Consider the following 20,527-nt stretch of genomic DNA (forward strand, 5'->3'; position numbering starts at 1 on the left):
AAAAGTGGGATATCATCAACGCAATGCAATAAAATAACAGCAAAAATTGGCTCCTGCACATCTGGGGCAGGTGTTTGGGGCCAGAATGCAAAGCTTTTGACCAATCTCACCTGGATGAGAGAGACTGTGCCGTCGGGATTGCTGAAGGTCTGGACCACGGTTTGGGACGGGACCAGGTGTGCTATACTGTGTGTTGCTGTCGCAGGCTGTGTTTGTTGATCCTCAAAAGCGTAGAGCAGGTCCTCGCGGCCGTGCTGTTTGTAGCAGTTCTTGACAATGGTCCTCAGCGCCTGAGTCCAAGACACCTGCCGGATTAAAGAGGGAGAGAAGAGGCACATTCAGGGATACCATATCGCATTAAAAAAACCAAAACAAAACAGAAGCAAAACAAACAATGAAGTAACCAAGCTCTGAAATATTCCTTAAATTGAGTGATGGGATCTCTGGTAAACTTTACTCCATAAAGAGCTTTCAAAGCAGAAATATACTTCCAATGGGGGCAAGATTAAGAACACAAGACGGGCCGGCAGGATCAGGCCAAAGGCCTATCTAGCCCAGCGCCCTGTTCGCACTGCAGCCAACCAGGTGCCCCCACAGAAAAGCCTGCAAGCAGAACCTCAGCTCAGCAGCATCTGCCCCACCTGCGACCCCCAGCAAATGGTACTCAAAGGCATTGTCTCACGAAAAACCACTAGCGATGGGTCCCCAAGTCACTACAACTCCACTATCTAACCTACGGTGTGGAAAGGGCGGCTCTAGCTCACATTAGCAATTGTGAAAATTGCTAGATTTTAACCGCATTAACTAAGCCAGGACAAGCGAATGGCTTTCTCCATTCTGGGATTAGAGTGGACAGACAGGTGCGCTCAGAAGGCCTTTTTCCTTCTTGTGCAGAATCTTCAAACAGCCACAGACTGGAGGCAACGGGGACCACCCTGCTTTGCTCTGGATGTGCCGGTCTGGGGTTGGGAACGCCTGGCCTGGGAGCCAAATACGCCTCGCTCTGTGGTCCTCCCCAGGCCACGCCCCTTTCCCCCAGCTAAACCCCTCGCCAGCCCTCCCTCAAGTTTTCGTTTTTTTACCTGGCTGTGATGTGTCCTCGAGCTCTCGCAATGCTCCTTGCTTCCCTGGATAGAGGACAGAAAGGGGTGTGCGAGTGCATGTGTTGAAACTGGCCTCCTTTACAAAGGTAACAATTTACATCCATTGCTCCGCCCACAGCTGACTCTGGCCCCACCCACCACTGGCTTGCGGCCCACGGTGGAAAGTTGCCCAGAAGGGAGAGCTTGGGGCTCGGGTAGCCCAAGGGCTTTCTGCTCCCACGTGACCTTGCTAAGAAATCAAGTAGGGACAGGGCCTTTTCCGGTTGTGGCACCCAATAGTTGGAATGCTCTCCCAAGGGCAATTCACATGGTTTGATAAGTTTGTAGGTGCTGGACAAAGAATTTACCGTATTTTTCGCTCTATAGGATGCACTTTTCCCCCTCCAAAAATTAAGGGGAAATGTGTGTGCGTCCTATAGAGCAAATGCAGGCTGTGCGGCTAAGCCCAAAGCCAGAACAGGGAGACGGAGCGCTGCGCAGCTCAGCACAGAACGCACCTTGTTTTAGAGGGGGAGAACAAGAAAAAAAGTAATTTTTTTCCTGTTCTCCCCCTCCTATGGTCCGGTGCGTCCTATGGTTCTGTGCGTCCTATAGAGCGAAAAATATGGTATTTGCTTTCTTCTTATTATTATTAATCACGTTAATTTTATCCGCTGCGTTGTGGTTTGCTTTTAAGTGCATTCTGAAATTGTCTTAAGATTACTACTGTTGCTTCCGATTGGATTGTGAGCTGCCTTGAACCGTTTGCTGAATTATAAAGGCACGATAAGACTTCTGTAAAACAGAGAAACGTTTTACAGAGCCCTTTCCCACGGAGCGTAATCCGTGGCTGCTTTTATTTATGTCCGTTGTGCATCTCCAGAAGCAGGCTGGGATTCAGCTTCCAGATCTGAAAGGCTGGCTTAAGTAAGCGGGGAATACCAAGGCTTTTGCTGGAAGCTAAAGGAGAAACATGCAGGATTCAATGCACAGCGATGTGCTCTGACGGCTGCTGGCATAACAGCTGCTAAAATAACAGAGAGGTAGATTCCGGGAGGACAGGTCATTAACGGCTGCAAGCCAAGATGGCCAGGAATGTAACCAATTGCGTCCATAGATCATATGCCTCTTGGGAACCAGATGCTGGGGACTGAGATCCAGGGGGGGCCTCTTCCCATAAATGCCACGCTTGCAAATTCCTGGGGTGCCTGGCTGAACCCACGGGGAACAGAGAGCTGAGCACCTGTGGCTGGAGCCGAGATGGCCACCCTCTTGTGTTCTTACCTGATCTATAGACTATTTTCGTCCCAAAGCACTTCACAGACTTCCCCAACAGAGATCTATAAGCTAAGCCTTTCCACTTGTCATACCAAGTCAGAGCCCTTTGCTGAAGCAAGAGGACTTTCATCAACACACACCCTCTGCTTCTGCTCCTCGGTCCGGACGTCGCTGCGGACGTTGGCCCACGGGATGTCTTCGGGCCACCAGACGGGCTTGCAGCTCTCCTTCCCCCAGCCCGGCTTGCCGCGGCCCGTCGAGTATTTCAGCATTTCGGGGATGAAGGCCCGCAGCTGTGCCTGTGGCATTAAAGAAAAATATCAATCAACCAGCATTCAGAAATCAATGTTCCAGGAGCAGCTTGGGACATTGAATACACAAAATCCTAAAGGAATGGCTGGGTTCAGTCCACATGAGAACAGTTTCAACTTGTGTCAGGGGCACAGTGACCAATTATCACCACACGCCCTGAATATTTGACCTGTATCACCAGCTTTTGCTTTGAAAATTCAGAGCCAGGGTAATTCAGAGCCACAGCAGAGGCCTTCCAAAAGATTTGGGATTTCATAGCCTGGTCCTAGAAAGGAAGCACATTTTTTCCTAGGTATGACTGCAATGATCCTGAAAGATTGCAATTTTCGATACTGACTAGGAATGGGCGATATGTTGATATATCATCCAAAACTGGTTTGAAGTCCATATTGTGATATTGGCTTCATAATTTTTGAACTGGCAATATATCGTGAATCACAATATGTGTGTGTGTGTGTGTGTGTGCCTCCTACACGGAGGGCAGCAAATCTCAAGAGCAGGCGCCGGCAATAATCACAATGCAGGAAGCCAGCCAATATCTCTACATAAAGGTAAAGGGACCCCTGACCATTAGGTCCAGTCGTGGCCAACTCTGGGGTAGCGGCGCTCATCTCGCTTTATTGGCCGAAGGAGCCGGCGTACAGCTTCCGGGTCATGTGGCCAGCAGGACTAAGCCGCTTCTGGTGAACCAGAGCAGTGCACGGAAATGCCGTTTACCTTCCCGCCAGAGCGGTACCTATTTATCTACTTGCACTTTGACGTGCTTTTGAACTGCTAGGTTGGCAGGAGCTGGGACCGAGCAATGGGAGCTCACCCCGTTGCGGGGATTCGAACCGCCGACCTTCTGATCGGCAAGTCCTAGGCTCTATGGTTTAACCCACAGCGCCACCCGCGTCCCTCAAGCTCCATCCTTATTCCAGACATCGTGATATAGCCACGGTCCCCTGGCCAGAACCCCTCTGACATGATTTTATATCTCCTCGCAGGCACAGATAAGTATGTGACCTGGCGTGTAGCACTCTTTGCAACTGCCGCTAGGAAAATTAGAGCAAATTATATAGCCAAGGTAGCCGCCAACTGTAAAGGAGATGAATTTATTTGACCCTATCTACATCAAGCGATATTCTATCACCAAACTCTGAATATAATTGCACATTGTATTAAGTAACATTATTTTTTAATATATTAGTGGCCATGTGATTATTTTACCCTATAAATTTTATTGTTTAACGTCTTAACCTGTATATTAAGGTACTTTTATAGCTCTGCTTAGGGTAGGCAATGTCTTGATAATATAAATGTTTTAGGTTTTTTGTATTAATCCAGCATATTTTCTTTTAATTGTTGAATGATTTTGTGTACATTGCAGCAGCCTTTGGCTATGTGCAATAAAACTGACTGACTGATATAGCGGTATATCGCAATGTTTAGCTTGTGAGGTATGAAAGATGAAGCATCTGTAACCTGTAGTGTCTGTAACCCGAGGTACCACTGTACTGGGCCGGGGCCGTTTAGGGCTTTCAAGGTCAGCACCAACACTTTGAATTGTGCTCGGAAACGTATAATATGACCACTGTAAGAACAGGATGCTGGACTAGACAGGCATTTGGCCTCATCCAGTATTCAAGCACAGAGCCTTCTCGGTAGTGGTGCCTGCCCCATGGAACACCCTTCCATCAGATGTCAAGGAAATAAGCAACTATCCTACTTTTAAAAGACACCTGAAGGCTGGGCGGCTTTAATGTTTAAAAACGTGGGCCAACGAGGTACAGTGGTACCTCAGGTTACAGACGCTTCAGGTTACAGACTCTGCTAACCCAGAAATAGTACCTCAGGTTAAGAACTTTGCTTCAGGATGAGAACAGAAATCGTGTGGTGGAGGGGCAGCGGGAGGCCCCATTAGCCAAAGTGGTACCTTAGGTTAAGAACAGTTTCAGGTTAAGAATGGACCTCCAGAATGAATTAAGTTATTAACCCGAGGTACCACTGTATTAGGGACGCGGATGGCGCTGTGGGTAAAAGCCTCAGCACCTAGGGCTTGCCGATCGAAAGGTTGGCGGTTCGAATCCCCGCGGCGGGGTGCGCTCCCGTCCTTCGGTCCCAGCGCCTGCCAACCTAGCAGTTCGAAAGCACCCCCAGGTGTAAGTAGATAAATAGGGACCGCTTACCAGCGGGAAGGTAAACGACGTTCCGTGTGCTGTGTTGGCTCGCCAGATGCGGCTTTGTCACGCTGGCCACGTGACCCGGAAGTGTCTCCGGACAGCGCTGGCTCCCGGCCTCTTAAGTGAGATGGGCGCACAACCCTAGAGTCTGTCAAGACTGGCCCGTACGGGCAGGGGTACCTTTACCTTTAGCTTTTTTACCACTGTATTGTGTTTTAATATTCAATTGGGAGCTGCCCAGAGTGGCTGGGGAAACCCAGCCAGATGGGTGGGGTATTAATAATAATAATAATAATAATAATAATAATAATAATAATAATATTCACTTTGGCTTCTATTATTTCCTCACTGTCTATTTTAGACTGCAAGCACCATGCAGAGAGCAGGGACCTCTCCTTGGCAATTGTGTGAAGCAGCTGCAGTATGGCTCTCCCACACTTTCCTACTACAGTGGGACCTCGGGTTAAGAACTTAATTCATTCTGGAGGTCCATTTTTAACCTGAAACTGTTCTTAACCTGAAGCACCACTTTAGCTAATGGGGCCTCCTGCTGCTGCTGTGCCTCTGGAGCACGATTTCTGTTCTCATCCTGAAGCAAAGTTCTTAACCCAAGGTAATATTTCTGGGTTTGCGGAGTCTGTAACCTGAAGCGTATGTAACCCGAAGCGTATGTAACCCAAGGTATGACTGTACAGTGGTACCTCGCAAGACGAATGCCTCACAAGACGAAAAACTCGCAAGACGAAAGAGTTTTCCGTTTTCTGAGTTGCTTCGCAAGACGAATTTCCCTATGGGCTTGCTTTGCAAGATGAAACGTCTTGCGCCTTTTTCTTAAAACCATCAATGCATTCCTATGGGAAACCGTCAATGCATTTCCTATGGGAAACCGTGCTTCGCAAGACAAAAAATTCACAAGACGAAAAAACTCGCAGAATGAATTAATTTTGTCTTGCAAGGCACCACTGTATAGTTATTAGATAAAGGATGGGCTGTTTTCAGTGAGGTCTCTCTGCATGTTCTATGAATGGGCACAGCAGCTATGCAAATATAGCTATGCTATAGCACCATCTAGCAATTATGCATAAATATCCCAGGGATGAGACCGCAGCATATCTAAGCAACCGAAAGTGAACAGGATGGATGAGGCAGCATCCATCTGAAAGGAGGCACGCTTACACAAGGATGCGCCATAAGCCCTAGTAATCCACCAGGGTCTTTAAACAAAAACATCTTGGAGGTCCCGGGCCACAGAGAGGTTAGGCTGGCCTCAACCAGAGCCAAGGCTTTTTCGGCTGTGGCCCCGATCTGGTGGAACGCTCTGTCACAAGAGACTAAGAGCCCTGCGGGACTTGACATCTTTCCGCAGGGCCTGCAAGACAGAGCTGTTCCACCAGGCTTTATTAACGCTGTGGGCAAAAAAAAACACCCCAAAACAACACAGATTCAAATTATGCCAATCACTAAAATGTATGCAAACATGCTGGGTTTGAATGAACTTGCTCCAGTTGCATGCTTCATTTTGAAGGTGATGTCTCGGTTTTGCAAACTTTTTGTCCCGTCCCCCCCAAGCAAAAGCCACCAAAAAGAAAACTAGAGCAAGGACCCTGTACAAGGAAGAAGGACAAGCTAGATGAAGCGAGCAGATCAGGACCACAAGAATATAAGAGCTTCGCCATGGGGTCCAAGAACAGCAGCATGCGGCTTTGCAATTGCAATATCTGCTTCTCATCTCCAGATGGATTAATTAGCGGTCCTCGGGAGCCGAGAGTTTCGAGCCACTTGCAAGCGCTTGTTAAGGGCTCTGGAGCCACCGGGGAGACAATCAAGGGGGAGCCTTGCATCTCGGCCTGCTCAGGCATGAGAACCTCTCTAATTGCCACCATAACAAGAGTGGAGATCATCACCTCACCATAGAATCCTGGAGCTGGAAGGGACGGTGCAATGCAGGAATCTGTTGTCCCATGTGGGGCTTGAACCCATGACCCAACGGGCCCTTTTGCTCCGGAAAGCCTTATGTGGACGGGCCAATGCATGTCAGCCAAGTGTAGCGCTGAAGGCCCTATTATTATTAGTAGTAGTAATAGTAGTATTAGTAGTATTATTTATACCCCGCCCATCTGGCTGGGTTTCCCCAGCCACTCTGAGTGGCTCCCAATCGAGTGTTAAAAACAATACAACATTAAATATTAAAAACTTCCCTAAACAGGGAAACAATGTCACCTCAAGCCTCAATTTTAATTTCGGCATTGCCCTGTGCAACATCCTATCACTGAAGATGCCAAGAACTGAACTGGGTGCTTCCAACATAAGAAGAAGAAGAAGAAGAAGAAGAAGAAGAAGAAGAAGAAGAGGAGGAGTAGTAGTTTGTATTTGATATCCCGCTTTATCACTACCCAATGGAGTCTCAAAGCGGCTAACATTCTCCTTTCCCTTCCTCCCCCACAACAAACACTCTGTGAGGTGAGTGGGGCTGAGAGACTTCAGAGAAGTGTGACTGGCCCAAGGTCACCCAGCAGCTGCATGTGGAGAAGCCGAGACGCGAATCCGGTTCCCCAGATTACAAGTCTACTGCTCTTAACCACTACACCACACTGGCTCTCCAACATAGAAGTCACAAGCTCTGCCAAAGTGCTCTAGAAAGCAAGCCTTCCGAGGAACGCTTAATAATAATAGTAATAATAATAATAATTTACTTATATCCCGCCCTCCCCAGCCAAAGGGCTCAGAGCGGCTAACAACAATAAAAGTAACGCAGCATTCTAAAATCAGTTCAAAATCAAATTAATGGCAACCATTGGGCTAGAAGAATTACCAAAGGAGGGGGGTCAGGCTGTGCCTTGGCCAAAGGCCTGGTGGAACAGCTCTGTCTTGCAGGCCCTGCGGAAAGATGTCAGGTCCCGCAGGGCCCTAGTCTCTTGGGACAGAGCGTTCCACCAGATCGGGGCCACTGCCAAAAAAGCCCTGGCTCTGGTTGAGGCCAGCCTAACCTCCCTGTGGCCCTGGACCTCCAAGATGTTTTTGTTTAAAGACCGTAAGGTCCTCCATGGGAATACCAGGAGAGGCGGTTCCATAGGTACGAGGGTCCTAGGCCACATAGGGCTTTATAGGTTAAAACCAGCACCTTAAACCTGATCCTGTACTCCACAGGGAGCCAGTGCAGCTGGTATAGCACCCGGTGAATGTGATCCTGCGGCGAGGACTCCGTAAGGTTGAGAGAGTCAGGTATGTTTAACCTGGAGAAGAGAACACTACGAGGTGACATGACAGCCATCTTCAAATATCTGAAGATGGAGCAAGCTTGTTTCCTGCTGCTCCCGGGGGGGGGGGGGGGGACCCAAACCAATGGATTCAAATGACAATAAAGGAGATTACGACTAAACATCGGGAAGAACTGTCTTATGGTAAGAGCTTTTTCAACAATGGAACAGGCAATCTCAGAAGGTGGTGGATTCTCCTTCACTGGTGATTTTTCAACAGAGGTTGGGAGAGGCATGTCTGGGATTCTTTAGTGATTTCTGCACTGCACAGACTTGAACTAGATAATCCAGGAATGTAAGATTTTTCTATATGCAGTAACAGCAGCAAGAATACTATTGGCCCAAAAATGGAAGCAAGAAGAATTACCAACGATGGAAGAATGGAGGGTGAAATTAATGGACTATGCGGAACATGACAAACTAACAGGAAGGATTCGAAATTGGCGGGACCAGAAGTTTACTGAGGACTGGAGTAAATTTACGGATTATTTGAAAAGTATTTGTGACGACCAGACGACGTTTGTAGGTTTGCAAGAAGTTCTGTAAGGAATCATATTAGAAATCTTGCAAAAATGGAGAAGGAGACGTGATATGTTAAGAATGTAAAGGCAATATTAAGTTAGGAAATGCGTAAGAAGTGATTAAGACGGAGGATTATCAGAGGTGCTGATGGAAGTCCAATAAGAATGTATTTGTGATACAAATTGTTACACGATTAGAGAGAACTTTCAAAAAATGCAACATTGATGGTATCTAACACCATGGAAGCTTTCAAAAATGTATAAAAATGTATCAAGTAATTGTTGGAGATGCGGAGACTCAGGAACATTCTTCCATATGTGGTGGATATGTAGGAAAATACAGGTATTCTGGGAGAGTATACATGGAGAACTGCAAAAAATGCTAAATATCTCTTTCAATAAAAAACCAGAGGCCTACCTCCTGGGAATAACAGATTTGGATATTCCACAAAAGAGGAAGGGTATCTTTTTATATGCCACGGCGGCAGCAAGAGTTTTGATCGCAGCAAAATGGAAGAGTAATGAAATCCCCTCTATTCAAGATTGGATCCAAAAGCTGACAGAATATGCTGAATTAGATGGTTTATCAGAAAAAAATAAAGAATAAATCAAAACAGGAATTTGTTTCTAAATGGGAGGTTTTTAAAGAATATCTGAAAAATAAATATAGTTTAAATTCTGTTGCAGCATTCGAGGAACTTCAGTAATAGTTGTAAGGTAGATATAAGAAATTAGATTTAATGAGAATAAGTTTAATTATAAAAAAAAATGTGTATTGGCAATAAGTAATATGAATTTGAAGTATGGAATAGACGGGAGGTTGGGTCTTTAGTGTTAAGACCAATAGATGTTTTATTGTTTGCTAAGAATATTGTGTGTCTATGGTTATTTTTGTAATTTGTGTATAATTTGGTATTTGTGTTTTTTTGTTTGTTTTTCTTGTTGTATAAATAAAAAACTTTAAATTATTAAAATAAAAAAAAATGTATTTGTGATAAATTGTGTGGTATGTTTTATAATTTTGTATGTTAAAAACCAACAAAAATATTTTTTTAAAAAAGAAAGAGTTGAACTAGATAATCCTTAGGTTCCCTTCCAATTCTTTGATTCTGCGATCCTTCACAGGCGTTCTGAGCAAGCCATGTGTCCAATGAGCTACGCAAAGGAGCAAGGCAAACAGATGCTCCCAGGCAGGTGGGCTCACAAAAATATTGCCTCTGGCTCTGGTTATTCTCCCACACTTTGTAGAAAAAGCAGCATCAATGGGAACACTTTATCTCGTACCATTTAGCAGAGTCACTGCAGTATCCCCCTGGAGAGAAAGAATTAAGTGTGTCTCGGAGGAGTTGTGTGTGCAACAGAAAAGGCGAGAGGGAGAGATTTTGAGACCAGAGATTCTCCGCTGGAAAAATCAATAGGCCGGAGACAACCAAAGCTCCCCTGAATGGCTTTTTCCACCTTTTCTACTTGCTTACCTGGGTCATCTTGTCCACAGAGACCGGAATCCCGTCGATGGTAAGCGGTGGCAGCTCAGAGTTAACCTCTTGCGGCGCAGGTGCGTGTTCCAACAGAGCGGACTCCAGGTCTTCCAGGATCATGCTCTTGTACTTGCGCACCTGTGGGGAATCGGAAGGGCTCGGGTAAACAAGGCGAAGAGCAACAGGAGAGAAGAGGCTGCTAAGTAACGGGAGGGGGGTGCGGCCCCCTTCCTCGTGGCACTGCGCAGCAGAGCAAACAACGCCCCAGCTGCCAGATGAAAATACCCACTGGCCCCAAAGCCCGCAGACCAGGAGGGCATTCGAGATGATGATGAAACTCGGAGCAACACCAACGAGAGGAGGAGTGCCAGGATTTCCAGAGAAGTCTGGAGGAAGGGCAGGGCTGTCCCAAACAGCTGCCTGCGTGTCTATTCTGGATCCCTTTTGAACCAGCCCTTGCTGGAGGTCTACATCCCTTGAGAGTGAAGACCATTATTATTATTATTATTATTATTATTATTAATCTATATCCCGCCCTCCCCAGCCGAAGCCAGGCTCAGAGCGGCTAACAACAGTAAAATAATACAATATTCTAAAATCATTTCATTCTAAAATCAGTTCAAATCAAATTAATGGCAACCAGTGGACTAGAGTTCTGTGAGGATTGCCAAAGGAGGGGGTCAGACAGTGCTTTGGCCAAAGGCCTGGTGGAACAGCTCTATCTTGCAGGCCCTGCGGAAAGATGTCAAGTCCCGCAGAGCGTTCCACCAGATCGGGGCCAGTACTGAAAAGGCCCTGGCTCTGGCTGAGGCCAGCCTAACCTCCCTGTGGCACGGGACCTCCAAAATGTTTTTATTTGAAGACCGTAAGGTCCTCCGTGGGACATACCAGGAGAGGTGGTCCCGTAGGTACGAGGGTCCTAGGCCATATAGGGCTTTAAAGGTTAAAACCAGCACCTTGAACCTGATCCTGTACTCCACCGGGAGCCAGTGCAGCTGGTATAGCACTGGCTGAATGTGATCCCGTGGCGAGAACCCCGTAAGGAGTCTCACCGCGGCATTCTGCACCCGCTGGAGTTTCTGGGTCAGTCTCAAGGGCAGCCCCACGTAGAGCGAGTTACAATAATCCAGCCTGGAGGTGACCGTCACGTGGATCACAGTGGCTAGGTCAGGGCGAGAGAGGTAAGGAGCCAACTGCTTAGCTTGGCAGAGATGAAAAAATGCCGCCTTTGTTATAGCTGCAATCTGCGCCTCCGTGGAAAGGGAGGTGTCAAAGATTACACCCAAACTTTTAACGGACGGTGCTGGCACTAATTGCGCCCCCTCAAAAGATGGGAGTTGCCCTCCCATCCTATATCGTCCCGACCCAGCCAGAGGACTTCTGTCTTCAAAGGATTTAACTTCAACCGGCTCCCACGTAACCATCCAGCCACAGCTTCCAAGCATCTGGTCAGTGTGTCTGGGGCAAAGTCAGGATGGCCATCCATCAACAGATAGAGTTGGGTGTCATCAGCATACTGATGGCAGGCCAGCCCAAAAATCCGTACAAGCAGGGCAAGGAGATCATTCTCAGGCATCTTTGGGATCAGCCCACGATTTGTTCACTTCTTTAGTTCACTTGCTTTTATCTTTTATCTTGCCGATGGTCCTTCTTCCTCTCTAACTAGGACTCTAGGAGCTGAGTCAGGAACGGCGCAGCCCAGTGGTTCCCAAACTTTTTTGGTCCAATGCCCCCCTTGGTTCCATAAACTCACCCCCAGCACCCCCTTCACTCTCCTATAAAAAGGCATTATTCAGAACAATGGTCTGCACGACCCACTTAGGAACATAATAGCGCAATAAAATTCAAAACAGCAACTATTAACTGCGCTTTTGTTCAAAACCCAATTAAAACTATTTTGGTTTAATTAATTCAACAGAACTGAATTACCACATTTAGTAAGTACTTCATTGCTGGGTAAGTTCCAAATGTGACGAAGGGAATGGACTAAGCGATACCAGTTTCCCAATGTCTGTTTTGCTGCGGCAAAGAATTTAGCAATTTCCAAAAATGGTTTAGATACCAGCAGAAACTGACATTGGTAACTGCCTGTTGGTTATGCCAAAGTCTGCTTCCATCTGCTTCCATCTTATGACTGGCTCTGCCTTTTTGTGACTGGTGGGCCTTGGTAATTTCCAGCTGTCTCAAGTGGGCCAGGGGGCACCTTACATGCAAATTGACATGAGTTGCAATTCCCAGGAGAGGTCTTGGGACTCTCCTTCCTTGGAGGTTTCTAACAGAAGTTGGGTGGCCCTCTGTCATGGATGCTTTAGCGGAGATTCCTGCAATGCGGCAGGGGGTTGGACTAGATGACCCTCGGGGTCCCTTCCAACTCTACAGTTCTGTGAGCCGCCATAATCCAACAAAAAAAGAACCACTGGGGGTGTGTGGGAATACTAATTCCTCATTCAAAGCTAAACAACGGTATTACCACTAATCTCCTCACATTTTAAGTAACATAAAGGTAAAGGGACCCCTGACCATTAGGTCCAGTCGTGGACAACTCTGGGGTTGCGGCGCTCATCTCGCTTTTTTGGCCGAGGGAGCCGGCGTACAGCTTCCGGGTCATGTGGCCAGCATGACTAAGCCGCTTGTGGCGAACCAGAGCAGAGCATGGAAACGCCGTTTACCTTCCCGCTGGAGCGGTACCTATTTATCTACTTTCACTTCATGCTTTCGAACTGCCAGGTCGAAAAGTCCTAGGCTCTGTGGTTTAACCCACAGCGCCACCTGCGTCCCTTTAAGTAACGTAATTAAGCAGCAATTAAGCATCTCAGAATGATGTACAGTGGAACCTCGGGTTGCAAACGTGATCTTTGCAGGAGGCACGTTCGCAACCCCCAGGATTCACAACCCACAGTGCCACGTCTGCACATGTGCGTGATGCAATTTGGTGCTTCTGCGCCGAAACCCAGAAGTAACCCATTCCGGTACTTCCGGGTTCGGCGCGTCCATAACCAGAAAATGTGCAACCCGCAGAGTTCGCAACCCGAGGTATGACTGTATGTAAGTAAAAATAAGTAAGAACCCCAGGAGCAAATCATGCATGGGACTTCGAAGCCTTACCACGTTCTCTAGCGGTGCTGCACCAAACACTTTAAAAACAGGGTTGGGTTTGGAGGGTGAGATGCAGAGGACGATGGCCTGCTGCCCGACGCGGGTGGTGTATTCGTCCAGCGTGGCACGAAGCTTCCTGTTTCAGTGGGCCAAAAAGAAAAGAAGTTATTTCCCCTTAAAGACATTTTACTATGCATAAGAACATCGGAAGAGCATCATAGCCAGACACTGGAGAGAGTAAGCATGGACCAATGGTACCAAATAGTATGGGAAACAGCCTTACTAGAAAAATTAACCAATAAACTGAAACTGACACGGGGACAAATAGAAGAAGACGCCTTCGCCCCGGTATGGCTCCCCTTTATCACATACACAGCCCAACAAGACAATGACAAGAATCCACCAACAGCATACAAATCAGTATGGCTAACCTGATCCAAAAAACCCACCCACCCCACGAAAACAAAGACCATCACAGCCAACCACAAATGAACAACCACACCCTAGGCCAACCCCAACCTCTCTCACCACCAAAGGAACACAAGCGAACAGCAGAGAACCTGCACAAGCAATGCTGACACCAAACCCCACGTATATTAAGTAAAATAGAAACATCGTCACCCAACCCCACCCCATCCATCTTTCCCCTCCTCCACCTCTTTCCCCCTTTTCTTCCTAATGTCTCAACAAATGAAACTGATTTGTAAAAATGTTACATTGGGGGGGGGGATAATATGAGAGAGGTTGCAAACACTTTTGTAAATCAAGAAAATATTTAATTGATAAATAAATAAGAACATAGGAAGGGCCTGCAGCTGGACCAGACCAATGTCCCGTCTAGTCCAGCATCCTGTTCTGACAGTGGCCAGCTAGATGCCAGTGGGGAAACCCAAGCAAAAGAAGCCTCTCTCCTCTTGTGGTTTCCAGCAACCAGTATTCAGATGCATTGCTGCGGAGGCAGAGAACAGCCATTCTGGCTAGGAGCCATCGATAGCCCTCCATGAATTTGTCTAAACCTATCTTAAAAACAAGGCTGTATATTGTCCCCCTGCATATTTAAATTATATGCAGAACTCATCATGCGAAAGGCTGGGCTGGATGAATCCCAAGCCGGAATTAAGATTGCCGGAAGAAATATCAACGACCTCAGATATGCAGATGACACAACCTTGATGGCAGAAAGTGAGGAGGAATTAAAGAACCTTTTAATGAGGGTGAAAGAGGAGAGCGCAAAATATGGTCTGAAGCTCAACATCAAAAAAACGAAGATCATGGCCACTGGTCCCATCACCTGCTGGCAAACAGAAGGGGAAGAAATGGAGGCAGTGAGAGATTTTACTTTCTTGGGCTCCATGATCACTGCAGATGGTGACAGCAGTCACGAAATTAAAAGACGCCTGCTTCTTGGGAGAAAAGCAATGACAAACCTGGACAGCATCTTAAAAAGCAGAGGCACCACCTTGCCAACAAAGGTCCGTATAGTTAAAGCTCTGGTTTTCCCAGTAGTGATGTATGGAAGTGAGAGCTGGACCATCAAGAAGGCTGATCGCCAAAGAATGGATGCTTTTGAATTCTGGTGCCAGAGGAGACTCTAGAGAGTCCCGTGGACTGCAAGAAGATCAAACCTCTCCATTCTGAAGGGAATCAGCCCTGAATACTCACTGGAAGGACAGATCCTGAAGCTGAAGCTCCAAGACCTTGGCCACCTCATGAGAAGAGAAGACTCCCTGGAAAAGACCCTGATGTTGGGAAAGATGGAGGGCACAAGGAGAAGGGGACGACAGAGGATGAGATGGTGGGATAGTGTTCTCGAAGCTACCAGCATGAGTTTGACCCAACTGCGGGAGACAGGAGTCAATAAGGGACAACAAGCTGGACAAGTTTATGGCAAATTGGTCAGCTTCTGTTGAATATGGTGTGAAGAACTTGCTCTTTCTTGGAGTGGAGGGGAGCAACATCAATATGGGTTTACGAGGTTTTGAAAGGCAGCAACGAATAATGTAATTTATCTTACAAATTAAATGAAGGGTTTGCTTCAGTGGCAGGATTTGTGACCTATTTGGTTGCATGCAAATAGGCTGGGTCGCATCCAGCTAAATTCTCTTCTGGGTAGACCAATCCATGTCAATGAACCTTAGTTAACCAGGTCTGTCCATTCAGAATTGGTCCACTCTGAATATGACTAGCACAACCCAGTGATGGGAGTGAGTTCTTATGTATCACCTTTTTCTGTAGATGAAAAATGCTTAATATAATAATAATAATAATAATAATAATAATAATAATAATAATAATATCATCTATATTTATATCAGGCAGGCACTTGCACTGTACTCTTTCCAGCACCGGCTAAAAAACACTTTTTTAACCCAGATTTATAGAATGCGGATGTGTTTTTCGTTTATTGCTGGTTTAATTTTTTTGAATGTTTTGTTTTTACTAGTCATCTTATTGTTTAATTTAAGCTCAAAAGAATGCTTAAAGAGAGATACGAGGAAATAAAGCTGCAAAAGGTTGTTTATGGTGTCAGGATGGCCATCATGCAAAAAGCACCCCTCTCTGTACAAACAAGGAGCTCTCAGGTACGCCCAGGTGTTTCCCTGTTGAGTGTTCTGTGAGAAGAGAGTTAGGGCAGCGCAGAGGCTGGGAGAGACACAAGGTGCCGAGTTCAAGACTTGGCTCTGCCATGAACTTACACAGCGGTCTCAGACAATCTCCTACCTCACAGCCTCAGTCTCTACCTCCAAGATATGGCTAGTAATAATACTAGCCCAGCTTATCTCACAGGTCTGCTGCACAAATTAAAGATACAGTAAAAGTAAAGGGACCCCTGACCATTAGGTCCAGTCGTGACCGACTCTGGGGTTGCGGCGCTCTTCTCGCTTTACTGGCCAAGGGAGCCAGCGTACAGCTTCCGTGTCATGTGGCCAGCATGAATAAGCCACTTCTGGCGAACCAAAGCAGTGCACGGAAACGCCATTTACCTTCCCGCTGGAGCGGTACTTATTTATCTACTTGCGCTGGTGCACTTTCGAACTGCTAGGTTGGCAGGAGCAGGGACCGAGCAATGGGAGCTCACCCCGTCACGGGGATTTGAACCGCCGGCCTTCTGATCGGCAAGTCCTAGGCCCTGTGGTTTAACCCACAGCGCCACCCACATACAGTAGTGTGTATTAAAAAAACTGCAAGGGAATAGCCTGCAGTGGGACACAGGAAGATGCCTTATGCAGAGTCAGACTATTGGTCCATCTACCTCGGTACCATCTACATTGACTGGCAGAAGCTTGTCCAGAATTTCAGACAGGAGCCTTTTGCTAGATCCAGCACTGAGGGCCTTCTGGTGGTTCTCTCACTGAGAAAAGTGAAGCTACAGGGACTTAAGGTCCATGAATAATCATAGTTTAGAGGTCCCGGGCCCTAAGGAAGTCAGATTATCCTCCACCAGGGCCAGGGCCTTCTCAATGATGGCTCCAACCTGGTGGAAAGCTCTGTCCCAGGAGACCAGGGCCCTGCAGGATTTAATCTCCTTCCGCAGGGCCTGTAAGACAGAGCTATTCCACCTGGCTTTCAATATGAACTTAGCCTGATCTTTTATTCCCCTTCCTTCCCTCCCCTTTCCCTTTTTATAAAGATTACCTGCTCTGGGATCCCACAGCTAATTCTCCCCTGGTCTCCTCGCTGACCCAAATAGGACTAATTTAGCCAGCTAGCTCTGGTGATCATCTAATGTTTATTGGATGGAGCTCCCACCTAAATTGATTTTTGAATTCTGAATTTATTGTTATTCACGTTTTATACTGTATTTTATGCTGTTTTTTGTTGCATCAATTAAGTGTTTAAATTTGTTGTTAGCCACTCTGAGCCCGGTTTTCTGAACCGGGAAGGGTGGGGTATAAATAAAATTCTTATTCTTATTTTTATTCTCGGTAGCGGCTCCCTCCCTGTGGAACACCCTCCCATCAGATGTCAAGGAGATGAGTAACTATACAACTTTTGGAAGACATCTGAAGGCAGCCCTGTACAGGGAAGCTTCTTAAGGTTTAAGGTTTTATTACAGTTTTTATATGTTGGAAGCCGCCCAGACTGGCTAGGGCAACCAGTCAGATGGGCGGGTACAAATAATTTATTATTATTATATCCCCAGGGCTATAATAAATGCACCACTTTCTAAATTGTTTCTGCAGCGGAATATGAAGTACACACCCAAGAGAGTGCCATCTCATTCTTGCTTAAAGGTAAAGGTAAAGGGACTCCTGACCATTAGGTCCAGTCGTGGCCGACTCTGGGGTTGCGACGCTCATCTCGCTTTACTGGCTGAGGGAGCCGGCGTACATGTGGCCAGCATGACTAAGCCGCTTCTGGCAAACCAGAGCAGCGCATGGAGACGCCGTTTACCTTCCCGCCGGAGTGGTACCTATTTATCTACTTGCACTTTGACGTGCTTTCGAACGGCTAGGTTGGCAGGAGCAGGGACTGAGCAACGGGAGCTCACCCTGTCGTGGGGATTCGAACCGCCGACCTTCTGATCGGCAAGTCCTAGGCTCTGTGGTTTAACCCAGGAGCATTAATTTTGGGGTGCAAGAGTTCCAGATCTTGCCAGAGGTTGCTGAATCTCTTCTAAGTCTCTTCAACCTTGCAAATGTGCACAGTGAGTCTGAGGTTAGCCCTCGCTATCCGAGGACAGCCGATTATGTAAACTGATTTTTAGTGTGTTGCAGGAACACGGAAAGCCGACGTGTACCCACAAGCCATGGCCAGGCCCCATCACGCGCATGCAAAACAGGGTGCAAATCATGAAAAGAGCAACTTGTATGCAAATCCGCATATACAAATTAGCACTGGTCCTCTCAACAGACCTGAACGGTGGCCACATGGTACAAACCAAATCTCTTCCTTTTGTTTCCCTGGATGAGGAGGGAATTCCTAAAATGGTTTCCAGCAACTGGGATTCAGAAACATTGCATAGTCATCGGGGCTACTAGACACTGACAGCCTTATCCTTGCATTTTGCTATTCTCCCATCTCACTTAAGTAACGAAAATATTTTTTGAAATTGCTTAACACAACAGAGAGAGAGAGAGGGGGAGAGAGAGAGAGAGAGAGAGAGAGAGAGAGAGAGAGAGAGAGAGACCCGGATTAAGAATAAAGCATAAAATGATCTAGTTTTTGGAAGTATGGAGACCTGGCATTTCAAACATGGCTGCATAAAAAAAATTAACCACTCCTCTTCTCTGGCCCCATATAAGTCTTTCCCCATCTCCCTCCAAGATCCTTGGGTCTTTAACCTGCTGATGTCAGCCCATGAGTAGGCAAACTAAGACCCAGGGGTCTGATCCAGCCCAATCGCCTTCTCAATCCGGCCTGCAGACGGTCCGGGAATCAGTGTGTTTTTACATGAGTAGAATGTGTCCTTTATTTAAAATGCATCTCTGGGTTATTTGTGGGGCCTGCCTGGTGTTTTTACATGAGCAGAATGTGTGCTTTTATTGAAAATTTATGGGTTATTTATGGGACATAGGAATTCGTTCATTTTTTTTCTTTTTCAAAATATAGTCCGGCCCCCCACAAGGTCTGAGGGACAGCAGACCGGCCCCCTGCTGAAAGAGTTTGCTGACCCCTGCCTCGGCCACTATGGCCCTCAAGCCCCTCTTATTCCTCCATGCACAAACTTCCTGCCCCTAGTCTCTGTGACCATTTTCTTCCAGAGCTCAAATTAAAGGAGGGAAGATGCAGACAGGGTCTAGCCCCCTTAGCAATTAAAAAAAAAATTTTTTTTTTTAAAGGAGGCTACAGGGAGAGTCACGATTTGGCTAAAATTAGCAGGAGTTGTCTTTGTCCCTGGAGTTTTCTTGGCAGGGATACTGGAGTGGCTTGCCGGTTCCTGCTCCAGGTGGATCACGTTCGGTCAAAACTCTCCACTATGACCTGTCCATCTTGGGTGGCCCTGCGCGGCATAGCTCATAGCTTCTCTGAGTTATTCAAGCCCCTTTGCCACGGCAAGGCCGAAGAGTTGATGCTTTTGAATTCTGGTGCTGGAGGAGACTCTGGAGAGTCCCATGGACTGCAAGAAGATCAAACCTATCCGTTCTGAAGGAAATCAGCCCTGAGTGCTCACTGCTGAGCTGAGGCTCCAAGACTTTGGCCACCTCATGAGAAGAGAAGACTCCCTGGAAAAGACCCTGATGTTGGGAAAGATGGAGGGCACAAGGAGAAAGGGACGACAGAGGACGAGATGGTGGGACAGTGTTCTCGAAGAGACCAGCATGAGTTTGACCAAACTGCGGGAGGCAGTGGAAGACAGGAGGGCCTGGCATGCTCTGGTCCAGGGGGTCACAAAGAGTCGGACACAACTAAACGACTAAACAACAACAACAAGCAGGAGTTGGGGGTGCGAATTATGGATTTCATTAAGACTTCCCTACATCTCCTTCAGTCGAACCTTTCACTTCCACTGCTTCAGTTGTACTGATTTTTCTGCCTCCTGTGACTGACTTTTCCTCTTGGCAGTGTCAGCATTCACAAACATTCTGCAGCATATAGAATCGTCAGAGTTGGAAGGGACCCTGAGGATCATTTAGTCCAACCCCCTGCAATGCAGGAATATGCAGCTGTCCCTTACAGGGATTGAACCTGCAACCTTGGGGTTATCAGCACCACGCTCTAACCAATCACAGCAAGTCAATCCGCGGGGTGGGAGCTCTCAGTCTGGGAACAGCCAGTTTTTAGGTTGCAGTCACTGGAATTGCAAATCTGTGCCACTCCCCTAGATTTGAATTGTATTGCTGTATTGTTTTTAACACTCAACTGGGAGCCGCCCAGAGTGGCGGGGGAAGCACAGCCAGATGAGTCCGGTATAAGTAATAAATTATTATTATTATTATTATTATTATTATTATTATTAGCAAGGTTTTCCCCCACCCTGAGCAGTCCAGCCCTATCAGAAAGAACAAAGTTCCGTGACCTACTGTCTGATGAAACTAAGAGCAGATTGGAAGAAAACTTTTTAAAATGGTGGTGGGGAGGGACATTCAAATTGTGCCCAAAAACTTTTATGCACGCTCCACGAGGGAGGAAAGAAGCCCTGGGACTGCAAACCTGCTGGAATAATCCCACCGGCACCAAGCCGCGTTGAGCAAGACTCGGCAACACATTGCAACAGCAGGCCGAGGGAAATGAATCTGCTCAAACTGAACGTTGCATCAGAGTGCCCCTAGAGGAAGAGAGCCTTTCATGGGAACAGAAGCGTTCTCAACTAGCAGCTAACTTCTTTCTTCTTTGAGACGCTGCAATGCGCATTCCTAGAGAGGCCGCCATTTGCATCATCACACAGACCCGAGAGTG

At 46.9% G+C, this 20,527-nt stretch overlaps 1 protein-coding gene and 2 long non-coding RNA genes across 14 annotated transcripts in view; 2 read left to right on the plus strand and 1 right to left on the minus strand.

Moving 5' to 3' along the window:
* Nucleotides 1-20,527, minus strand: part of NRF1 (nuclear respiratory factor 1) — an 88,819-nt gene that overhangs the window by 37,060 nt on the left and 31,232 nt on the right. For 4 of the 12 annotated variants that reach the window (XM_083402211.1, XM_083402210.1, XM_083402215.1 and 1 more), the window contains exons 4-8: nt 13,196-13,322; nt 10,088-10,228; nt 2,501-2,659; nt 1,083-1,127; nt 111-305 (exon numbers count right to left, since the gene is read on the minus strand). In XM_083402211.1, coding sequence (XP_083258337.1) covers nt 111-305; nt 1,083-1,127; nt 2,501-2,659; nt 10,088-10,228; nt 13,196-13,322 — 667 coding nt within the window. Of the gene's footprint in view, nt 1-110; nt 306-1,082; nt 1,128-2,452; nt 2,660-10,087; nt 10,229-13,195; nt 13,323-20,527 lie in introns of all 12 variants that reach the window. The other 8 variants (XM_083402216.1, XM_083402206.1, XM_083402208.1 and 5 more) reach the window with 2 other exon arrangements.
* Nucleotides 1-20,527, plus strand: part of LOC310659301 — a 327,135-nt gene that overhangs the window by 16,940 nt on the left and 289,668 nt on the right. The gene's annotated exons all lie outside the window — the stretch shown is intronic.
* LOC310659292 overlaps nt 1-20,527 on the plus strand; it is a 269,655-nt gene that overhangs the window by 3,814 nt on the left and 245,314 nt on the right. The window lies entirely within an intron of this gene.

This window comes from Podarcis tiliguerta (genome assembly GCF_965153285.1).
Source record: "Podarcis tiliguerta genome assembly, chromosome: 10".
In the NCBI taxonomy this organism is placed as follows: Eukaryota; Metazoa; Chordata; class Lepidosauria; order Squamata; family Lacertidae; genus Podarcis; species Podarcis tiliguerta.